Source organism: Neltuma alba, unplaced genomic scaffold (assembly GCF_004799145.2).
Source record: "Neltuma alba isolate B1F8T4 unplaced genomic scaffold, ASM479914v2 tig00013096_pilon, whole genome shotgun sequence".
NCBI lineage: Eukaryota > Viridiplantae > Streptophyta > Magnoliopsida > Fabales > Fabaceae > Neltuma > Neltuma alba.
The window spans coordinates 1-21,206 of record NW_021637422.1 but is presented as its reverse complement, the minus strand read 5'-3'; the positions used below and the strand labels follow the sequence as shown (position 1 = coordinate 21,206).

The 21,206-nt window shown below is 35.9% G+C and overlaps 5 protein-coding genes, 1 long non-coding RNA gene and 1 pseudogene across 6 annotated transcripts; 1 reads left to right on the top strand and 6 right to left on the bottom strand.

The window, feature by feature from the left end:
- Positions 1 to 1,093: 1,093 nt before the first annotated feature.
- LOC114734421 (probable 6-phosphogluconolactonase 1) lies at positions 1,094 to 2,312 on the bottom strand. The gene is made up of 3 exons (XM_028922058.1): positions 1,957 to 2,312; positions 1,692 to 1,851; positions 1,094 to 1,606 (listed from the first exon to the last, which is right to left on the bottom strand). The coding sequence occupies exons 1-3, from the start codon at positions 2,310 to 2,312 to the stop codon at positions 1,094 to 1,096; spliced, it is 1,029 nt and encodes a 342-aa protein (XP_028777891.1).
- A 3,105-nt stretch (positions 2,313 to 5,417) lies between these two features.
- Positions 5,418 to 6,620, bottom strand: LOC114734420 (probable 6-phosphogluconolactonase 1). The gene is made up of 3 exons (XM_028922057.1): positions 6,262 to 6,620; positions 6,002 to 6,161; positions 5,418 to 5,930 (listed from the first exon to the last, which is right to left on the bottom strand). The coding sequence occupies exons 1-3, from the start codon at positions 6,618 to 6,620 to the stop codon at positions 5,418 to 5,420; spliced, it is 1,032 nt and encodes a 343-aa protein (XP_028777890.1).
- Positions 6,621 to 9,329: 2,709 nt separating this feature from the next.
- Positions 9,330 to 10,596, bottom strand: LOC114734427 (6-phosphogluconolactonase 3, chloroplastic-like). The gene is made up of 3 exons (XM_028922061.1): positions 10,236 to 10,596; positions 9,968 to 10,128; positions 9,330 to 9,874 (listed from the first exon to the last, which is right to left on the bottom strand). Exons 1-3 carry the CDS (start codon positions 10,592 to 10,594, stop codon positions 9,792 to 9,794), a joined length of 603 nt encoding a protein of 200 aa, XP_028777894.1. The 5' UTR covers positions 10,595 to 10,596; the 3' UTR covers positions 9,330 to 9,791.
- LOC114734419 (probable 6-phosphogluconolactonase 2) lies at positions 9,362 to 9,706 on the bottom strand. Its single transcript, XM_028922056.1, has one exon. The coding sequence runs from the start codon at positions 9,704 to 9,706 to the stop codon at positions 9,362 to 9,364; it is 345 nt and encodes a 114-aa protein (XP_028777889.1).
- A 3,428-nt stretch (positions 10,597 to 14,024) lies between the features above and the next one.
- On the bottom strand, positions 14,025 to 14,390 carry LOC114734418 (probable 6-phosphogluconolactonase 3, chloroplastic). Its single transcript, XM_028922055.1, has one exon. It carries the CDS (start codon positions 14,388 to 14,390, stop codon positions 14,025 to 14,027), a length of 366 nt encoding a protein of 121 aa, XP_028777888.1.
- Positions 14,391 to 17,355: 2,965 nt separating this feature from the next.
- Positions 17,356 to 19,142, top strand: LOC114734423 (ubiquitin-60S ribosomal protein L40-like; annotated as a pseudogene).
- Positions 19,143 to 19,247: 105 nt separating this feature from the next.
- On the bottom strand, positions 19,248 to 20,478 carry LOC114734424 (uncharacterized). The gene is made up of 4 exons (XR_003739165.1): positions 20,301 to 20,478; positions 20,099 to 20,191; positions 19,737 to 19,918; positions 19,248 to 19,594 (listed from the first exon to the last, which is right to left on the bottom strand). It is a non-coding gene; the product is annotated as an uncharacterized LOC114734424 (long non-coding RNA).
- Positions 20,479 to 21,206: the final 728 nt, after the last annotated feature.

Below are 21,206 nucleotides of genomic sequence, written 5' to 3'. Positions count from 1 at the left end.
AGACAAATTAAAAGCAATCCATCTACTCCACTATCTTCAGTTCTATTGAGTTGCATCATAAACTAGATCTTATATTTAAAATTAAAGGTAGTAACTACTTAACCTCTTTAAATTCTGAAGAGTGTCTCTTAATTTTATGCATACTCTTGAAAACCTATGAAAGTTTTTGACATATATGTAATTATATAAGTTAGGCATATGCTTGACGATATCATTTTCATTTGTCCCTGAAGTCTGAGACAAATTATTCTATTCTTTTATACCGTGAGACGAATTGTTCCATTCATAACCTACAATGATAGGAATCTTTAATTATTTACTAAACATAAACAATCGTCCAAAAGCAAACCGAAGGTCCTTTGCGTTACCAACGAGCAAACTCTTGTTGTAATAGTGAAGTGGGATTCCTTGTACTGTCCCAATTTTATAAGATATAGAAATCTGTTGCGAGTTGAAACACGCTGGAAGAGGAAAAATCTATTATAAATAAATTAGAATATAAAAAGTAACATGATTCTTTTACCTTTGTAACTTGTAAGTGTATCCCGGCATATTTATAACTAAACAAAGCAGAAAAGCCAATTCACATGGCATAATAGCTTAATTGTCACGATAGGCTGATAGTTGATTGGATGTGTTTGTCATTTTTTTTTAATTCTAAATTTACATCAATTTTAACAATATGTAACTTACAAGTCAAAGGTAAGAATCATAACTTCACTGGGAAAAACCCATTTGTAAAACATCCTTAGAAACATGTTTATCCAACTTGTGAGATATCTCACCAGCTCTTGTAAGTTGCTACTCCAAAACCATGCATAACGTATATCCTGATTGTCGATCACATTATATATATTTAGTACTACAAAAGACTGATTGATACGATAGTCAAAAGCATTTCGTCAAAACAGGAATTAGACGTAATACGGTAATGTTTTATTGAGAACAAAAGCAAAAACACCAAATTCATGACGAAAACAAAAGGCAGAACATTTCATGATCTGCCAGGACAGACGGCGACGATTTATTTCTCAAAAGCCGCCGACAGTAATCCGACGATAACCAAGAAGATATATTAATCAAGCAGTGGTGACTAATAAGGGCGTTTTTCGATATGGAGTTCTTCCTTGAAGATCCTGGAAGCAGCATCTTTATCCAGGTACCACACGATGTCTCCTTCTTCAGGCGAGATGAGCTTGGCAGGAAACACGCGTTCAGGAGCTTGTGGATCATATCGATCCATGAGAGCATAATAAACTGCGTTGGCATTAGCAGAACCAGCCACCACCATGGCGATTTTGGAGCTAGAATTGATGACCGGCAGAGTCAAAGTCAATCGGGTCTCATTCCCGTCCTTGACGTGAGTCACCCATCTCTCTTTCTCCCCAAGAACCGGATGATCCGGGATCAGAGAACCCACGCGTCCATCTTCCTCCATGCCCAGCAGCATCAGGTCGAATTTAGGAAGCCCTCTCCTGGATGTTGCTATCTCGTTTCTGTCAACCCATTGCCGGAGGTTCTGCTCATAACGTTCGGCTGCTTCTTGCGTAGCTGTTACGTCGTAGTCGATGGTAACTACGTTTAAAGTCCCAGCCGTTCGTGCTACCTGCAGAATATATATATATATATATATAATGAGTACATTAATTAGTGATAGGTTTGTGGAAAGAATGAAAGTTGATAATACGTACCATGGTAAGAAACTCGTCGTAAACGAGCTTGTGGAGTATCTCGTTGGGCAGAAATCGCCTTTTTAACTGATACCCTGGCACGAACACTTCCTCTTCCACCCAGAAAAACTGCCACTTTGACCAATCTATGATATTGATGTATTCAGGTTTCAACAACCGCCTGAAAATCGAAACCATGTGTATATGTCAAATCTATATTCATCGGAGGTCGTTTTTCATATAGCAATATAATAATAATAATATAAAGCAAAACGCAGGGAAGGACCCGAGGAATTTGACGGAGGAGGTATCGGCGAGAGCAACGGAGAAGGATCCTTTCTCTTGGATGGATTTGTTGGAGAGTTCAACGATGTCATGAGCCAAAGAGTCAAGAAGATGCTCCTGTGAGAATACTTCCACGTTCTTGGTATATCTCTTCTCCTCACTGTCCTGTAAAGCCTTCACTGTGCCACACAATCTCCTTTTGGATTTCAGTGGTTGGTATTGGGATTTCCGGGTTGCTTGGGGTGGCAGAATCAACGACGACGTCGTTTGAGACACTGATGAGCGTGACCTTGGGACGCACAAGGGCCTGTTTGGGACGCATAAAGAAGAAGTGAGGGAAACAGAGGACAAGGCCATTTCTCTTTGAGTGTTGGATAATAAAATATATTTTTAGCTCTGGGTATAGTTTCTCATCACGATGTTGGCCGTATTTATAGCTCAATGTTATATTCTTTTATGGGTCTTAGAAGCCAAGTAAATCATATTCAAATCTTGGATACTTTGGCCAATATCACAAGCAACTTCATATGTTCAAAAGTTGATGCATGCTTTAGTTCACTTCATGGACATAGACTAAGAGATAAGAACTGAGATCGGTCAACTTTTTTCAAGTTGAAGCTATATATTCAGCCTCTTTAAATTTTGAACACTCTCACTAATTAATTTTATTGATCGTCTTAAAGCACTATGAACTTGAATTTATTTTTTCATGTTAATGTTTTCTGTTATCACTCTTAATTTTTGCAGAGACTTTTATAGTTTCAAGATTAAAATTACATAAAGAGAATATATTTTCAAGATAATACTACCCCCAGTCCTAATTATAAGACTTGGTTTATATACTATAAATAAGGTCTTATATACAAACGAGATCTTATAATTAGAACATGAGGTAGTAATATGAATATTTTACCAAAACATGATGGAAAATAGTCTTATTGGTCTATAGACCGGACATCTCCTATTTCCCAGTTTGAGACATTATATGCCATTCTATTAAACAGTGAGACAACTTATTACATCAATAGCTTATGTGATAGGATATAGTTTAATGATAATAAGACCTTGTATAGATGTATGTGTTATTTATTAACATTTGATTATTTACTAACCATGACTACATAAACAATCCTAAAGGAGTTGGGCCTAGCTGGTGATCTAAAAGAGAGCCCAAGCCAAGAATCAAGGGGACAGGTGTGGCTGGAAGCTGAGAGAATTGGATTGTCAAGAGAGTATTATTGGACCGATGACTTTGGACTTAGGGTAGGCAAAAGTGAAGATACATATAGACACAAAGAAAACCAGAAGAAGCGAGGAATGATTTTGGAATCTCTCCTCTCTCTCTCTGGCTCCCTCCCTTCCTCTGGAATTCTTTTTCTCTTCTTCTGACATTTTCTTTTCTGCGTATTTTTTATTTCTGAGTATGCTTGTTTCCATATTGTGATGAGAACAGTATAACATTTGCTTGATATTTGTTTTGTCATTATGTATACGTATATTTCTGAGTTTTGATTGTTACAAGGTACTGTATGTTACTAATAACTATAGCTCCTTTTGCGATCTATTTTTGGTTTTTAAAACAAAAGCTAGTTAGCTAATTTAGAAAGATTAATAAAATTAGTTAAGTTAGTTATTTGTAATAAATAGTTGTTGTCTTCTCTAAAATACTATTGTTAATCATGTGTATTAGTTAAAACTACCATTTGAAAAAACTTTTAACATGTTTAACTACTATAAGGACTATTTTAAGAGGAAAAAAAAAGATAAATATGATAGACAAGACAAAATGAATTAAGATCTTATATTTAACATCAAATTAAATATTAAGGTGGTTCTTATATTAAATACAGCAGTTAGTAGTAGGGAAGTGGGATTCCTTCTACTGTCGCAATTTATAAAATATAAAATTCTGTTGCAAGTTGAAACACGTTGGAAGGGGGAAAATCTATTATAAATAAATCAAAATATAAAAGGAACACGAATCTCTATAAATTTACTTATCATGATGGCTAATTGGTTAGATTGGACTGATTGTCGTGTTTGTAAGACCCTTTTTTTATATATATATATAAAAAAAAAACCTTGGTCGTGTCTGTGAGATGAAGCATCAATATCAATGTATGTATAATAGAAGAGTTGTCATGAACAGCTATTTTAATTTGGATCTGTATAAGTCTAAGTCTATAGTTTTTTTTTCCTGTGAGGATCTAAATTTGATAGAAATGACATTGAAAACTTAAAAAAAAAAAAATCACTTTCTTGGAAGAATTTCGAGTTATTAGGACAGGCGTTTTTGAAAAGTTGATTATTATATCAAAATGTTTTAAAATTATCTCTCATATTTTTCAAGATTATAAACTCATGTCACTTTAACATTTAATCTGCAATTTTAAGTCAAAGGTAAGAATCATAACCTTCCTAGGGAAATTAAACTTATTGTTAATATTTATAGCAACAGGTTTAATAACCAATACTTGCTCAAATATTTCTCGAGCACTACCTTTAATTCATGTTACCACGCCAAAACCGAATAGGATTTTCTGATTCTCATATTATTGTAAGCATTAGAACAGACTGATTGATAGAATACTTATTCCATTGAAAATGTTAAGCAAAAACGTTTCGACAAAATAGGAATTACACGCAACATGATATAGTGATGATAGTGTGACTGGTTGTATTTTCGTAGATAAGATGAAGGACTAGTTAATTGACTTACGTTTTACCCCAGTTTTATTAGTATCTAATATTGAAAATATTTTCTACGCCACTTAACAACTGATGCAAGTATAGTTAGTTAAATTATTGAATTTAATTATAAATTTATCTCTTTTCATACCCCGTTATAAATTTATATATTAATGTAAAATAGTTATTGTGCGCCAGATCACAAATTCCCAGCTCCCTCTCCCTCTCTTACCTTCGTCTCAGCTTGTTTGAATCAAATCAAAACCATAATTTAAAAGTATTTTTATGGCATACGAAGTAAATATATGAAAGAGTTTATCTTGATTTGTAAAAGAGTGTTTTTAAATGCTATTCAAACACCTCCTCCTCGGTTGTTTTTTGAAGTAATCCACAAATCCCCTAACACATGGTTGTTTTAGTGTGGTTCGTGATTGCTGCCTCTCTCCATTCGGGCGTTGCTCAACCAGGGCTTTTGAGTTGCCCAGAAAATAGGATTTTCATATTAGTTAATACACAACCCAGTAGTGTAGAAAGTGAAGGATTATTTTTTTTCTTCTTAAACTCTTTTAAACCAATTAAATGCAACCAGGGTAGAAAACTTTTTTTCAAGTGCCGTAAATTAAACTTTTTGCAGTAGTGTTTACTGAGAAGGAAACGCATGCGCGCCAAGTCACAAACCAAAAGAGCATTTCATGGATCTGCGAGGACAGCTGACGGCGACGATTTGTTTCCCAAAGGCCGTCGAAAACGAACAAGGTATATGTTAAGTAGTGCTTAATAAATGCGTTTTTCGATGTGGAGTTCTTCCTTGAAGATCCTAGAAGCAGCGGCTTTATCCAGGTACCACACGATGTCTCCTTCTTCAGGTGAGATGAGTTTAGCAGGAAACACGCGTTGAGGAGCTTGTGGATCGTACTCGTCCTTGAGAGAATAATAGACTGCATTAGCTTTAGCAGAGCCAGCCACCACCATGGCGATGTTGGAGCTAGAATTGATGACCGGCAGAGTCAAAGTCAATCGCGTCTCGTTCCCGTCCTTGACGTGAGTCACCCATCTCTCTTTCTCCCCAAGAACCGGATGATCCGGGATCAGAGAACCCACGCGTCCATCTTCCTCCATGCCCAGCAACATCAGGTCGAATTTAGGAAGCCCTCTCCTGGATCTTGCCATCTCGTTTCTGGCAACCCAGTTTTGGAGGTTCTTCTCGTAACGTTCGGCTGCTTCTTGCGTAGCTGTTAGGTCGTAGTCGATCGTAACCACATTTAAAGTCCCAGCTGTTCTTGCTACCTGGAGAATAATATTGAGTACTTGAACTAACGTTAGGTTCATGGAAAGAATAATGTAATTTTAATACGTACCATGGAAAGAAACTCATCATAAACGAGCTTGTGGAGTAGCTCATTGGGCAGAAGTCGCCTTTTTAACTGGAACCCTGGCAGGACCACTTCCTCTTCCACCCAAAAAAACTGCCACTTTGACCAATCTATCGTATTGATGTATGCAGGTTTCACCAACCTCCTGAGATTCCAAACTAACCATGCGTCAAAACTATATTCATTATTATTGGTCGTTTTTGTTATTAATGCAATATGACATAAAGCAAAACGCGGGGAGGAACCTGAGGAATCTGACGGAAGATGTATCGGCGAGAGCAACGGAGAAGGATCCCTTCTCTTGGATGTGTTTGTGAGAGAGTTGAACGATATCATGAGCCAGAGAGTCAAGAAGATGCTCCTGCGAGAAGACTTCCACGTTCTTCGTATAGCTCTTGTCCTCAGTCTGCAGTAATGCCTTCACTGTGCCGGAAAATCTCCTTTTGGATTTTAGGGTTTGGTGTTGGGATTTCGGTGCTGCTTGGGGTTGCAGCATCAGCGACGACGTGGTTTGGGACACTGAGTGTGACCTTTGGACACAGAAGGGCCTGTTCATTGAGACGCATGAAGAAGAAGAAGCGAGGAGAACAGTGGACAAGGCCATTTCTGTGAGGGTGTTGGATGAGAATAAGTAAGAATTGAGTTATAGCTCTGTGTGGTTTCTCATCACACAATGTGGCCCGTATTTATATGTCAGCATTATATTCTTGAATGTGGGTCTCAGAAGGAAAGGCCGAGAAGCAAATCGCATTCAAATCTTGGATTCTTTTGTCATAATCACAAGCAAACTTGATATGTTGAAACGTTGATGCATGCTTTATTAGTTCAATTCCTTAGACACATAGACTAAGAAAGGACGAGACATGATGACTTTTTTCAAGTTGAAGTTATGTTTAGCCTCCTTAAATTTCGAACACAGTCACTTAGTTTCATTGATATAGTCTCCGAAGACTAGGAATCTTTTCCAAATATAAGTTATGCTACCATATAAAATTAAGCAATAACAAAACGATATAGCGAAGAGTTGAATGAAACACTACATCGCAAGCTCAATTATTGACTACAATCGAATCAAATCAAATCACAGGATTATAAACAATAATTCATATTTTTAATTATTTTTAAAATAATGTAACGTTGGAAGGGTATACTTATTTTTACTTTTTATCAAAATTATTTTTCGCAAAACCTTTGGAGACGTGAAGTCGTGACAGAGATGAATTCAGTAAAACAGGTTGACTAAGAAAGTTATTGAAAATATTTTAAAAAAACATCGCCCTGAAATTTTGCGAGACGTTATACCTAGGTTTTGAAAATTACGTCATACATAATTTTTCATCAAAATGTTCTCTATCAATCTCTCTTAATTTTTATAGAGACTTTTGTGGTTTTGAAATTAAAATTATACTATAGAAAATAATTTTAAAATTAAATGAATATTTTACTGAAAATTGATTAAAAACATAGGTCTTACTGAGCTGTAGGCCTCCTATTTTTCACAAAATTTGAGTTTAATTAATGTATTCTTTTAATCATTGAGACGAATTATTACATTCATAACTTTTATGAGCATTGGTTAATAATACCAAGATCTTTAAAAGATTTATATGTTATAAATTAACATTATTGATTATTTAATAAACATAAACAGTCGGACAAAAGTAAACCGAAGGTACAGTGCGCGCCATTAAGGAACAACTCCTTTTGTAATAGTAAAGTTTTTACGCAAGAAAAAAAAAGAAGGTAAGGTGGGATTCCTTTGTAATAGTAAAGCTTGAACTTTTCCAGTTTATAAAAATCTGTTGCAAGTTGGAACCCAATTGGAAGGGGAAAGATCTATTATACTCATCCAGTCATAAATATAAAATTTTATACACACTAATATAAAAGTGTTATATTTAGGATCGGTGGATTAATTAAAATAGAGTATAAAAGTAACATGAATCTTCTTAACTTCATTAGTTTACTCGAGCTTTATATTGAACGAAGCGCAAAATTCAATTCACGTGGTATAATAGTGTAATTGTCCTGATGGCTAGATTGGACTGATTGTCGTGTGTATGTGAGATGATGAATCATCAATATATATATATATATATTTAAAAAAAAGAGTTGTAGCGAATGCGAGAAGCTTTTATACATAATAAAAATAAAAATGTTCACTTGTAAGTAGAGAAGAAATTGTCGAATTTCAACTACATTTTTGCCTATTTATTAACTTTAGTTTGTGTGTATGTGTGTGTGTGTTTAGTTTAGCAAGAAATCTACTAAAGATCTAAAATTGACAAAAATGATATTAAAACTTAAAAAATTCACTTTCGTGGAAGAATTTCCAGCTAGGGCAGACATTTTTCAAAAGTTAATTACCATATCAAAATGTGTTTTCACATTAACAAACAAGTTTTTCAAAATTATCAATTTATGTACCTATAACAATGTGTAGCTTTCAAGTCAAGTGTAAGAATCATAACTTAACTAAGGGAAAACATTGTTAACATCTTTAGCAACATGTTTAGCCAATACCAAGTAAAATATATTTCTCCGGCTCTTTTATGTTACTGTACTACTCGCACAACCATGGATATAATAGGGCATCCTGCTTCTCATTTGGTAAGCACTACAGCAGAATGATTGATAAGATATATACTTATTCCCTTGAAAATGTTAAGCAAAAACATCTCGACCAATTAGGAATTGCACCTATACAAAAAAAAAAAATCATTTTTATAACAGGATTTTGCAGCGGTTGTTGCGAGTTCAGTAAGATGTAAGACCAGCTAAATTTTTACATTGGTTTTATTGGTAGCCACTATGGAAAACAATTTCTATATAACGATTAACCCAGTAATCGGTAAAGATAGTTATTTAAATGATTGGATTTTAATTTAATCATGTTTTTTTTTGTCTCCCCCAGTCTTTCGAATTTGGTTGGCAGGGTGCCCAAGGGTACTTGGTGCCGTCTGATTGGTCATTTCCACTCTTCGAGTGTCGAAAAAGCACCCCGCTCTATTCAATTTCACGCTTGGACCTGTGCTTTCATTTCCAATTCAATCTCACCTGCACAATTAGATTTGGAAGGCGGAACCTTATTGAACTAAAATGGTAAAGACATTGTTGCGAAAAAGATAGTGTGGGCCGTAAAACAACTTTTTTGCACTTAGTGTTTATTGAGAAGGCAGCATATGTGTGCCAAGTCACAAACCAAACAGCAAATTCATGACGAAAACAGAAGCAGAACATGTCATGGCTCTGCCACGACAGACGGCGACGGTTTATTTCTCAAAAGCCGTACGTCGATAATGATCCGACGAAAATCAAGAAGATATATTAATGAAGCAGTGGTGACTAATAAGGGCGTTTTTCGATACGGAGTTCTTCCTTGAAGATCCTGGAAGCAGCATCTTTATCCAGGTACCACACGATGTCTCCTTCTTCAGGTGCGATGAGTTTAGCAGGAAACACGCGTTGAGGAGCTTGTGGATCATATCGATCCATTAGAGAATGATAAACTGCATTGGCATTTGCAGAACCAGCCACCACCATGGCGATGTTGGAGCTAGAATTGATGACCGGCAGAGTCAAAGTCAATCGCGTCTCGTTCCCGTCCTTGACGTGAGTCACCCATCTCTCTTTCTCCCCAAGAACCGGATGATCCGGGATCAGAGAACCCACGCGTCCATCTTCCTCCATGCCCAGCAACATCAGGTCGAACTTAGGAAGCCCTCTCGAGGATTTTGCTATCTCGTTTCTGGCAACCCAGTACTGGAGGTTCTTCTCATAACGGTCGGCTGCTTCTTGCGTAGCTGTTAGGTCGTAGTCGATGGTAACCACGTTTAAAGCCCCAGCCGTTCGTGCTACCTGCAGAATACACACACACACACACACACATATTTATACAGTACGCTAAGTAGCGATAGGTTTGTGGAAAGAATGAAAGTTGATAATACGTACCATAGTGAGAAACTCGTCGTAAACGAGCTTGTGGAGTATCTCGTTGGGCAGAAATCGCCCTTTTTAACTGATACCCTGGCACGAACACTTCCTCTTCCACCCAAAAAAACTGCCACTTTGACCAGTCTATGGTATTGACGTATGCAGGTTTCAACAACCGCCTGAAAATCCAAACCATATGCATGTCAAACACAACACACATTCATTATTGGAGGTCGTTTAATTTTATTGATTGCAATATAACATAGAGCAAAATGCAGGGAGGGACCTGAGGAATCTGACAGAGGAGGTATCGGCAAGAGCAACGGAGAAAGATCCTTTCTCTCGGATGTAGTTGTTGGAGAGTTCAACGATATCATTAGCCAAAGAGTCAAGAAGATGCTCATGCGACAACACTTCCACGTTCTTCGTATAGTTTTTGTCCTCATTCTGCAGTAATGCCTTCACTGTGCCACACAATCTCCTTTTGGATTTCAGTGGTTGGTGTTGGGATTTCCGACTTCCTTGGGATGGCAGCATCAGCGACGACGTCGTTTGAGACGCTGAGTGTGACCTTTGGATACAGAAGGGCCTGTTAACTGGGACGCATGAAGGCGAAGAAGTGAGGAAAACAGCAGACAAGGCCATTTCTCTGAGAGTGGTGAATGATGCTAAGACTTGCGTTTTAGCTCTGAGTGGTTTCTCATCACGATGTTGGCCGTATTTATATGTCAATATTATGTTCTTTTATGGGTCTCAGAAGCAAAGGCCGTCAAGCAAAGCACATTCAAAGTTCAAATCTCGGATTCTTTTGTCAACATCACAAGCAACTTGATATGTTGATAGATTGATGCATGCTTTATTAGTTCGATACTTTAGACACAGCTAGAGTAGGAGGGGATCTGAGATCAGTCAGACTTTTTTCAAGTTGAAGCTACGTTTAGCCTCCCTCATATTTTGAACGCTCTCGCTTAATTTTATTATTGCCAGACCTAAACTATTGGTACAAAGCATTAAAAATAAAGGATGGGAACTGTGATGAATGCTATTGAAAAAAATTATTAAAAACATATTTAGTATTAGTAATTACTCGTTACATGGGATTAGGCGAACCCATAGGGGTGGGACTAAGAAATATCATTTCTTTCCATGATATGTATTCCCCAATTTCACATGCATGAGTTTGTTCAATCTTATGTAACAAGCAATTTCTTAGGCTAAACACTCTTTGAATAGATTTTTTAAATCACAATCCAAATCCCTACCTCTTATTTTCAATGCTTTGTATCAAATAGAACTTATGAGTCTTTTCAAAATATGATTATATCATTAGTTATGCATGCTCAATTTAATTTTGGATTTTTTTAATTTTTCCTTTATCATTTCATTTAAAGTTATGATAAAATTATGACGACCATAAAATTAAGTAACATGACAAAACGAAATAGTGGAGGGTAATTGAGTTAAATACTCTCTATATATCGTACAAGCTGAGGCCAGTTGCTTCCAGTCAAATTAAATCATAGAATGATAGAAGATAAACAATAATCCAATATTTTTAATTACTTTATTAAAAGAAGTAATCTAACATTAGAAGGGTATATTTATACTTACTTTTAACTTATAAGTATTATGATTTTTTTTTTGTAATGATAATGACATTTCATAAAATTATCTATTAAATATTGACATAGATAATTTATCTAACAATTTTATGCAAAAGTAAATTTGGGTTTTAAGGTATCTTTGGGTTCAAACTAAAGCGGATTAAGTCGATGGAGACGTCAAAAATATCAAAACTCTTCTATTTCACCCAAATGCAGTATCAGAACTCAAATTTAAAACTTCTGATTAAATTCTCTATTATTAGTTAAACCAAGTTTTTGATAATAATGAATTACCTTTTTTTTTTCAAACAGTAAAGTGAGATTTGTCTGTAGGGTCTCGATTTTTAAAACCTAAAAATATGCGACAACATGTTATTGGAAGGGAACATATCTGCTATATAAAGTAGAAACCTAAAATAGAATATAAAAGTAATGCGAATCTCTTTACTTTATAAACGCAGTTGAGCATTGTATATTTAAGACAGCAGAAAATCCAACTCAGACGGTATAATAATTCAGCTGTCCTTGGAATTACATAGGCTTCTCGCAGAACCCATTTTAGTGCTTATCACAGTGATAAACATCTATTTAAATTTAATATGAACAGCTGATATGTAATATTTTTGTTTTTTTTTAAAATATTTTTCTTCAATAGATACATAATCCAGAATAAATGTAATCTTAATTGTACGTTTTTTTAAAAAAATTCATTTTTTATTTAATAATTACTAATTGAAAATTTTAAATCTAAAACATTAAAACCATAGCTCAATGGTTTAGATGTCACCACAATAATGAGTATCATGGTACTCAATTGTGATAAGCACAAAAGCTAGTTCCTATTATCCGCTATGCTGTGCTGCAGGTTGAGTGTCATGATTGTCGTGTTTGTGATATTGACGCATCAATATCAATAACATAGATTATTACTTAGCTTGGGTTTGGCTTGTGATCCCTGCCCTGGCCTGAAGCCTATTAAAAAACTTGTATTTTTAAAAAATTTTAAACATATATAAATCAATTTAAAATTATAACCACTCAATCCAAATTATCTAAAATGCAAACATAAAATATGAAACCAAATAAATGTTTTAATTGATTCTTCATTCAATTTAGAACGATATTCATCTATCACTCTACCTCTAGCACTGAAAATGAACTCAGATTGCACTAAATCTGCATATCTCCATGTTTATATATGTGAGGTTCATTTGCAGAAAGGGAAAAAAAAAAAAAAGAAAACAACAGTTATGTGGGCAACGAAATAATGATGTTTTATAAATGGTTGATGTCATGAATAATCCTACCCCCCTCTTAAATTGAGTCTGGAAGCATATTTAAGCGTATAATACAACTCTAGAGATTTATTCTCCTTGCGTAAGTATTTTAAATGACAGAGACTGAATATCAAACAAAAAGAAACACAATGATTTTCTTCCACAAGTGGAACCTTTTCTTATTGCAATATAATTCTCTAATTCATTAGGCCTTTCAATATCAGCATCCTTCTTGTTAAAATTATTCTTGTCGTTGTTTTCAGTGTTCACCCGCAACAACAAAAACTAAATTTCTTCAAAACATTGAAAGGTCATTTGATGTTGCAACTCCCTTGTTTTAGTTCAATCAAAAACACGGTCAAGAAAGCTAAGTTCTGATCCAACAGAATTGATTTAGAGTTTTGTTTTATTATTATTTTCTAAAATAGGAGGAAACTTAGATGAATCAAACGGGAACCAAAAATAATAATAATAACAAGCACAGGCCTTCTGACAGGCTTAATGCGCTTATCAGAAAGCTTGGGCCTAGCTTCATAAGAGGAACAGGCTTTAAAAAAGGCCTGAGCCTGCACTTGTTTTAAAATAGTTCAGGCCAGGTCATAAGTTTGTGATAGACTATTTAGCCATACTTACGATCTTATTTGTTAAGGAAGGCATGAGAGGCTCTCCTAATTAACTCTTTTAATTCTTTTTGGAAAATCCTCAAAAACAATGTCATAATCTTTTTAATTAATCATGTTGGCGGCTCCATTCCATTTCTTCTCCCTACTCTCAAACGCTACATAGCACATCCGTGATAGTGTTGTCGTTGTCTGATTTTGTGGACCCACGTATTTCGCCAATATTCTTATATAGTGAGTACTGAGTACTCTATCGGTTTGATTGGTGTAATACAGTAATTTCATTAACATTCCATCAAAATTAAACAAATCATCTCGACGTACAAAATACCGATTACAATATAACAGTAATAATGACACAACAAAATAACAAGTTCTTATTATTGGGAAATAGTGTGCGTGCCGCTGCCAAGTGACATGACAGAGGCCAAACACCACATTCACTCCGAATGCAAAAGCAGAACATGTCGTCCACCACCTGCGATGACAGACGACGTACGATTCTTTAATTTCTCAGAAGCTGCCGACAATATTCCGACCAGAACGCAGCACATATGCTAATATTAGCTAGTTATTAACTAACTAATTGAGAGCGTTTGTCGATATGGACTTCTTCCTTGAAGAGCTTAGAAGCGGCAGCTTTATCCATGTACCACACCAGTTCACCTTCCTCAGGTGAGATCAGTTTAGCAGGAAGCTTGCGAGAATCTTGTTGATTATCGTGCTTGAAAGCAGAATAAACTGCATCAGAACTAGCAGAGCCAGCCACCACCATTGCTATGTTGGAACTTGAATTTATCACCGGCAGAGTCAGAGTCACTCGGATCGTTTCCTTCTCCCTGTCCTCCACAGAAGCCACCCATTTCTCTGTCTCGTCAAGAACTGGATGATCCGGCATCAGAGAACCCACACGTCCATTTGGTTCCAATCCCAGCAACATCAGATCGAATTTAGGAAGCTGGTTTTTGTTGGATTTTGCTATCTGGTTCTTGGAAACCCCCAGATTTCGAGTTTCTTCTGGTAACGATCCGCTGCTTCTTCCCGCTCTGATAGGTCGTAGTCAATGGTATTAACATTTAAGTTCCGGCTGTTCGTGATACCTGAAGAACATTTATCAGTACGTTATATTTCAGGCATTAGAATGAATGAAATTATAAGGTGTAACGAAAGGAAGTTATCATATATTTACCATGGTGAGAAATTCGTCGTAAGCGAGCTTGTGGTTAATCTTTGCGACGACTTGATCGTTGGGCACAAGTCGCTTTTTTAGCTGATCTGCTGGCACGAACACTTCTTCTTCCACCCAAAAGAACTGCCACTTCGACCAATCTATTGTATTGACATATGGAGGTTCCGCCAACTTCCTGAAAATCTCCGACCCCATATATACAAAATCACCACCACCACCACCAAACTATATTCATAATTAACTGGTAATTGATATCGCAACATAATTATAAAAAAAGAAGAAGAAAAGAGCAGTGACCTGAGGAATCTGACAGAAGAGTTATCAGACAGAGCAACTGAGAAGGATCCTTTCTCTTTGATGGATCTTTGGGAGAGTTCAGCGATATCACGAGCCAAAGACTCAAGAAGATGGTCCTCGGAGAAAATTTCCACGTTCTTAAAGCTCTTATCCTCCCTCTTGATTGCCTTCACTACTGTGCCAAACAATCTCCTACCGTTGGATTTCATCAGGGGTTGGTATTGAGATTTCTGTGAAGCTTGGCGTGGCATCATCAATGGCATCGTGGGGGACACTGCTGAAAGTGGCTTTGGGACACTCAAGGGCCTGGTTTGTGTTTGTGGAACGCATGAAGAAGAAGTGAGGAAGACAGTGGACAAAGCCATTCCACAGTGGACAATGAAATTAGCACTTTGCGTTAATTTCAGTTCGAGTGGTTTGTCATCACAACATCACCCGTATTTATATCTCAATTTTTATATTCTTTTCTCGGTCTAAGAAGTAAAGGCAAAGCACATTCAAATTTTGGATTCTTTGACTACCACCACAAGAAACTTGATATCCGCATTGTTTGATATGCTTTGATGAGACAATATCTACGACTTGCCCCACCATAAAGGCTTTTAGACTATGGCTGGGTTCAAAATCTAGTTTAGTTTGTTTCATGCCATTTATAGCGTATCATTGGAATGCTTCTAATTAGTTCGATCTCGAGAAATTGCAGGTGATGGGAGACGATGGAAGGAGAAGAAGAAGGGAAGGCGACGAAACCATGAATCGGAGCCTTTAGATTGCTGAGCTCCTAGAGATTGAAGATGACTCAGCCTCTGTGATCAATGAATACTTTCTTAGTTAACTTACTTATTTATAATAAATAAGTGTTATTTTTTTTCAAAATATTCTTATTAATCAAGTGTATTGGTTATAATTACTATCATTACAAGACTATCTTAGAAAAAAATAAATAAATATGAAAAAAAAAAATTAAATTGGAATCTTATATTAAAAATTAAATAAAAATCAAATAAGCTCTTATATTAAAACTCATTTGAAATTGAAGACCGAGTTGAATTATCATAATTAATAATTATATTTATATCAGACCTGGTTATCATGAGCACTATAGCTCATCAAGTTGAATTGAGATGAGCAATTTAAACCGTTCAGATTTAATATTTTTAAATAATTATATTAAAATAGAAAATTATTTTTTGAAAATATGATAGTTAAGAAATCATTTTTTATTTTATACTTATTAAAGTAATTATTTGAAAAAATAAAATAAAATCAAAATTAAATTCAAATCATTTAGATCTAACCTGATCATTTCAAATCTGATGAGTTTGGAATGCTCATCAAGAGTTATGAGCACCCAAACTCATTCCATGTTATATCCCATTTAAAAAAATTAAAAAAATACTTGTGGTGTGTTTTTAATAAAGTATTTCAAACAAAACAAGAATTTTGTATTATATAAGAAAAAATATCAAAAAAATTTTTTTGGAAAAAAACCATATAGAGGTACCTATATTTTTTTTTTTAAATTTAGTACCTATGTATTTTTTTCTCTTAATTAAATTATTTAATTTATTTTTTAAATAACATTAACTCTTATAACTTTGTTCTACTAGTATTTTAGTCTTTATGATGTTAATAGAACAAAATTAAAATTTTGATTAAAAGAAAAAAAATACATATGCACTAAACCAAAAATTGAAAAAAAAAATATATAAGTACTCCAAAATATTTTTTTAAAATTTTTTCGCTTGTACCATATGAGTTGAAATATTTTCAACATAACTAAATTAGACATGAAATCATATAATTCTCATCCAGCCTCATAAAAATGCATTAGAGGCATGATCAAATCACCAAGAAAACCCATTCGTATCAATAAAAGTATTGTCACTATGAATCATATGTGGGCATGTCGCAACTTCATGTGAATGTGGGTTGTAAAGTAATTACATATTTAAAGTATTTTCTAAAATTGAATATTTAAACGATAATAACAAAAACCAAAAAATAGTTTGCAACAAAAACAATTTCACATAAAGCGCAAAAGTAAGTATTTAGTTTTTGTATAAAAAAATTTAATTTGGATTATTTTGAGCTAAAGATGTAAACATGTTAAATGAATTTTATAAAGTAGGTACTAAATAATTTGTGTTCCCAATCCAATCCAAATAGGCAAATAGATACTAAAACTAATTTTATAAAATTAATTCTATCCAATTGAGGGAAAATAATTTTTTTTGGCCATCGACAGTGAAAATAAAGTAGATTATGGGATAAATGATAAATAAATAAAATTACTTGTATATTCTGTTTTTTTTTGCCAACAAATACTTATGTATTCTGAAATTCTCTCGGAAAACCCTAATCAGAAAATACCCCTATATATTAAGAACCATCAGACGCGGAGGAAACCTTATCCGACAGAGGTAGGAGGCGCAAAGGAATCGGCCGTCATGCAGATCTTCGTGAAAACCCTTACTGGCAAGACCATCACCCTCGAGGTCGAATCCAGTGATACCATTGACAATGTCAAAGCTAAGATTCAGAAAAAGATTCAGGACAAAGAAGGCACGTTTCTTCGTCCTATGGTTGAATAATATAATCGATAATCAATTTTGCTCCCTATTATTAACCGTGGTTGTTCTTCTCGTCTAGGCATTCCACCGGACCAACAGAGGTTGATATTCGCCGGGAAGCAGCTGGAGGATGGCCGTACTCTTGCCGATTATAACATTCAGAAAGGTTAGTCTTACAGTTCACCTAGCCTTGGCTGTTTAGATGCTTTAAAAGCGGGGAAAAACATGTGGGGAAATTTGTAGTTGAAGCTGTCTGTTATTGTTCATTCAATCCCAACAAGAAAAACGAATAATCGTTTCAGTTGTCTCAAAGGATTTGGATCATGGGATGTCCTGTTTATGTCTCCCGCTGGTGTCTTTCTGGGAAAGACATATGAGAAGAGCATTGACAAGTTTGTTATTAGTCAGATTCGATTTAATCTATGGTGAGCCAACTGTGAATGTCGAAATTTTATTTAACTGGATGGTGTATGAAAACTAGATGTCATATACTTCTTTCAGCCCCCACTTGAATTATGAATTTTATCGGATCCTTCACATATTTTGCAGAGTCAACATTGCACCTTGTTTTGAGGCTTAGAGGTGGCATCATTGAGCCGTCATTGATGGCATTGGCCAGGAAATATAATCAGGACAAGATGATCTGCCGCAAGTAAGTTCACGCAGAATTGCTTTATGTTCATGTTAGGAACCCAAATTGTGAGTCGTTGCATGTGATTTGCCAAGAGGTAATCGGTCCCAACCATCAATATGTTGAATTTTAAATCTGTTTTAAGCGACCTTATCTACTGAGTTTTGATTATGTTGCTTTTGCTTCCTGTCTCTCTAGTTTAAGAGCAAGAAATTTTTCAATGTCATTTAAAATGAATGTCATCATCAGCAACTTTCAAATTTTAGTGGACTTCAGATTCTTCCTTTCAGACAATAATTCGAAATCATATGAAGTAGGATGTTCTAGGTGTAGTGGATTATTATATATGTTTCTTATGTTATCAGAATATTGTACTGCTTATGTTCAGTTACTGGATGAAAGACAGCTGGTCTGTTTGGCTTAGGGCTAAGGCCCGGCATAATTGAGTTTCATCATATGTTCATTCCTACGTCTTGGAAGATATTAGTGGCTTAATGCTTAGGTTAGATGAATTGGCTTCATACCTGTCAATAGTGTGATCATTGCTGTACTTTTGTTTCGCACGCTTGCTTGCAGGTGTTATGCTCGTTACACCCTCGTGCGGTCAACTGCAGGAAAAAGAAGTGTGGACACAGCAACCAAGTATGCATTTTGTTGTTCTGTTTCTGTTAGTTACATTTTTGACCATTTATTATAATGTCGTTTCTTCTTGTAATCGTTATAGTTTAATCAGTGTGTTTATTTCTTAAATTGCAGCTGAGGCCAAAGAAGAAAATCAAGTAGACTGTTTCTTTCGCGAGTTATGCGGTGTTATCATGGATTTCGGCATTGGCCTTGGAGTCCTGATAGCTCTGGAGTGTTAGGGTTGTAGGTTCGTAGTTGAGCTACAAATATTTTTGGAATTGCACTGCCATAGTTTCTTATGATTTTGATCTTTTTCTGAGATGCATTCAAACGAATTATGTTTCCGTTTTATGTGATGATACCGTGCTTCTCTTACCATTGAAATTGGCCAGCGTCTTTGTTTTCCTTAGCATGTTTAAATTGTTGCTAGTTACCAGAAGATTGAAATTTTACAAGTCAACCTTCTTCGATTTGTGAACATAATAAAGAGAACCAAATATTTTAAATTATTTACTAGGAAAGATTAAATGGCTCGTTCTAACACTTAAAAGTAAATTGCACTCCTCGCATCTTAGAGGCGATGTGGCGAAAGTATTCTTCACGGCAGCCAGCAAATGATGTTTTTAACGTGCATTTACAATGCAGTGCCCTGACGCTCTAATCAGTTGTGGTGCTTCAGTAAAGTTTAGCAAGGGCGACCAAAATATGGAACACCTAATTTTCCCTGAACATCTGGCTCGTCCGGATAACCATTGAAACGTTCAACCAATGGGAAGTGTTTCGAGGTCTTCATCTTGTATCGAGGCTGCGTTTCACCCTTTAATATTTATCTGTAATAAATGAATGCCGAGCTATCAGTCGATGGTTTCTTTTTTCCTCCCAAATTTCCTTTTGGTGTCAAAGACGCTAGGTATCTTACACAAGTATATGCAGAAAATATAAAATGATGAAGCGGATTGAGAGGAGTTTCACCTGGTTTGGAAAATGTTCTGGATCATGCTGCGAGGAGACTCCTGTGCTGCAAATTCTAACTGAAGCAACTCATCTGAAGAGAGGCGCCACCCAAGAGCACCCAAATTTTCTCGTGCTTGTTTTATTGACTTCACTCCTGGTATTGGTATCGTCCCTTTGCTCACACACCAATTTATCGCTACCTGCCATCATATTACCAAACCGTTAGTCCTTCGTTATCGCTGCCGGCAACATCACCGAACCAAACTACCCTTGTCAGATGTATCACACTTCCAATTTTTTTCCTGGGAGTGATGGTGACACGAAATTGCTTGTGCGTGTGTCGCAGCCAGAAACCAGGCACAAGGGGAAAAGATATTTACTTGCGCCATGCTTTTGCGTCGTTTTTAGCAATCTCACTCAAGGAACCCAGTAAAGGCTCCAATCCAGGTAGGATTTGTCTGAACAACAAGCCCCTGCGAGGCAAGATTATAACTTAGTTACAATTCAGAAAAGCTAATAATGCACAACTGTCAATTAATGGCATGACATATAATGCGCGCCAAAACTTAAATATCAACACACCGAGGCCCGGTTGGAAGCTTCGATGGTGAATATTTCCCAGTAAGCATACCAAGTCCTAAAGGACTATAAGCGATCAAGCGAATGCCCAGAGAATCACATATATTCTTTATCTCTAACTGATCTCTCCCCATGCTCAGCAGAGAAAACTGCACCTGCAAATTATTGAGATATGAAGAGCAGTAAGAATACAAGCAAAACACCCAATTCTGGTAGGTGGCTCCAGACAGACATGGATGGTCCAATATCCCAAAATTAAAAAACTCAACAGCTTGAAGTGTGGGTACTCATGTTCATCAAATTGATCTCTCTTCCAGAAACGCAATAGGAATGTAAATATACAGTTGATGCTGGCTTTAGTAGTAACTTGGAAGTATATTTTGCTTGGCATTTTATTTCTTGTTCTTTAAAGCATCTCGAAGACATTTATCGGTTACGACTGGCTCGGAGTCGGACTATGCTTATTTATCACTATTGAGAGCCTGGAACTACAAATAACTGCCCGTTTTGTCCGGCGAATCCTGCAACTTCAAATTCTACAGCTATGAATAAATATTTATTTATTCACTGGGCTGAGCATAAGGGGACTCCCCGCGCTTTCAAATAATCATGTATCTTCAATAGTTGCCTCGGTCCGTAATTGCTCACTCCAACAGCTCGAACTAAACCCTGAAGGACAATGTAGTTATGATTATGGCATTTTTATCAATGAAGAAACTGATATGATTGTACTTTCGTAGCAACTAATGGCATGCATATGTTCAGTGAATTTGATAAAGAAGAACGAAAAACGATCCCACTGAAGAAATTATACAGGCACCTGGCCCCCAATGATGGACTCCACATTAAATACTAAAAAGATGCCGTTCGTGTATTCCTCCTACTGAAGCTTATAGTACTCCTCCGGTC

Bases quoted from the DNA above. Each gene is read 5' to 3' on its own strand.
- LOC114734418 (XM_028922055.1), bottom strand. From the start codon at position 14,390: ATGTTGCTGGGATTGGAACCAAATGGACGTGTGGGTTCTCTGATGCCG.
- LOC114734420 (XM_028922057.1), bottom strand. From the start codon at position 6,620: ATGGCCTTGTCCACTGTTCTCCTCGCTTCTTCTTCTTCATGCGTCTCA. The intron at 6,162-6,261 runs GTTCCTCCCCGC...TTGGAATCTCAG, and splicing joins TCTTCCGTCAGATTCCTCAG to GAGGTTGGTGAAACCTGCAT. The intron at 5,931-6,001 runs GTACGTATTAAA...ATTATTCTCCAG, and splicing joins ATGATGAGTTTCTTTCCATG to GTAGCAAGAACAGCTGGGAC.
- LOC114734419 (XM_028922056.1), bottom strand. From the start codon at position 9,706: ATGGAGGAAGATGGACGCGTGGGTTCTCTGATCCCGGATCATCCGGTT.
- LOC114734427 (XM_028922061.1), bottom strand. From the start codon at position 10,594: ATGGCCTTGTCTGCTGTTTTCCTCACTTCTTCGCCTTCATGCGTCCCA. The intron at 10,129-10,235 runs GTCCCTCCCTGC...TTGGATTTTCAG, and splicing joins TCCTCTGTCAGATTCCTCAG to GCGGTTGTTGAAACCTGCAT. The intron at 9,875-9,967 runs GTACGTATTATC...TGTATTCTGCAG, and splicing joins ACGACGAGTTTCTCACTATG to GTAGCACGAACGGCTGGGGC.
- LOC114734421 (XM_028922058.1), bottom strand. From the start codon at position 2,312: ATGGCCTTGTCCTCTGTTTCCCTCACTTCTTCTTTATGCGTCCCAAAC. The intron at 1,852-1,956 runs GTCCTTCCCTGC...TTCGATTTTCAG, and splicing joins TCCTCCGTCAAATTCCTCGG to GCGGTTGTTGAAACCTGAAT. The intron at 1,607-1,691 runs GTACGTATTATC...TATATTCTGCAG, and splicing joins ACGACGAGTTTCTTACCATG to GTAGCACGAACGGCTGGGAC.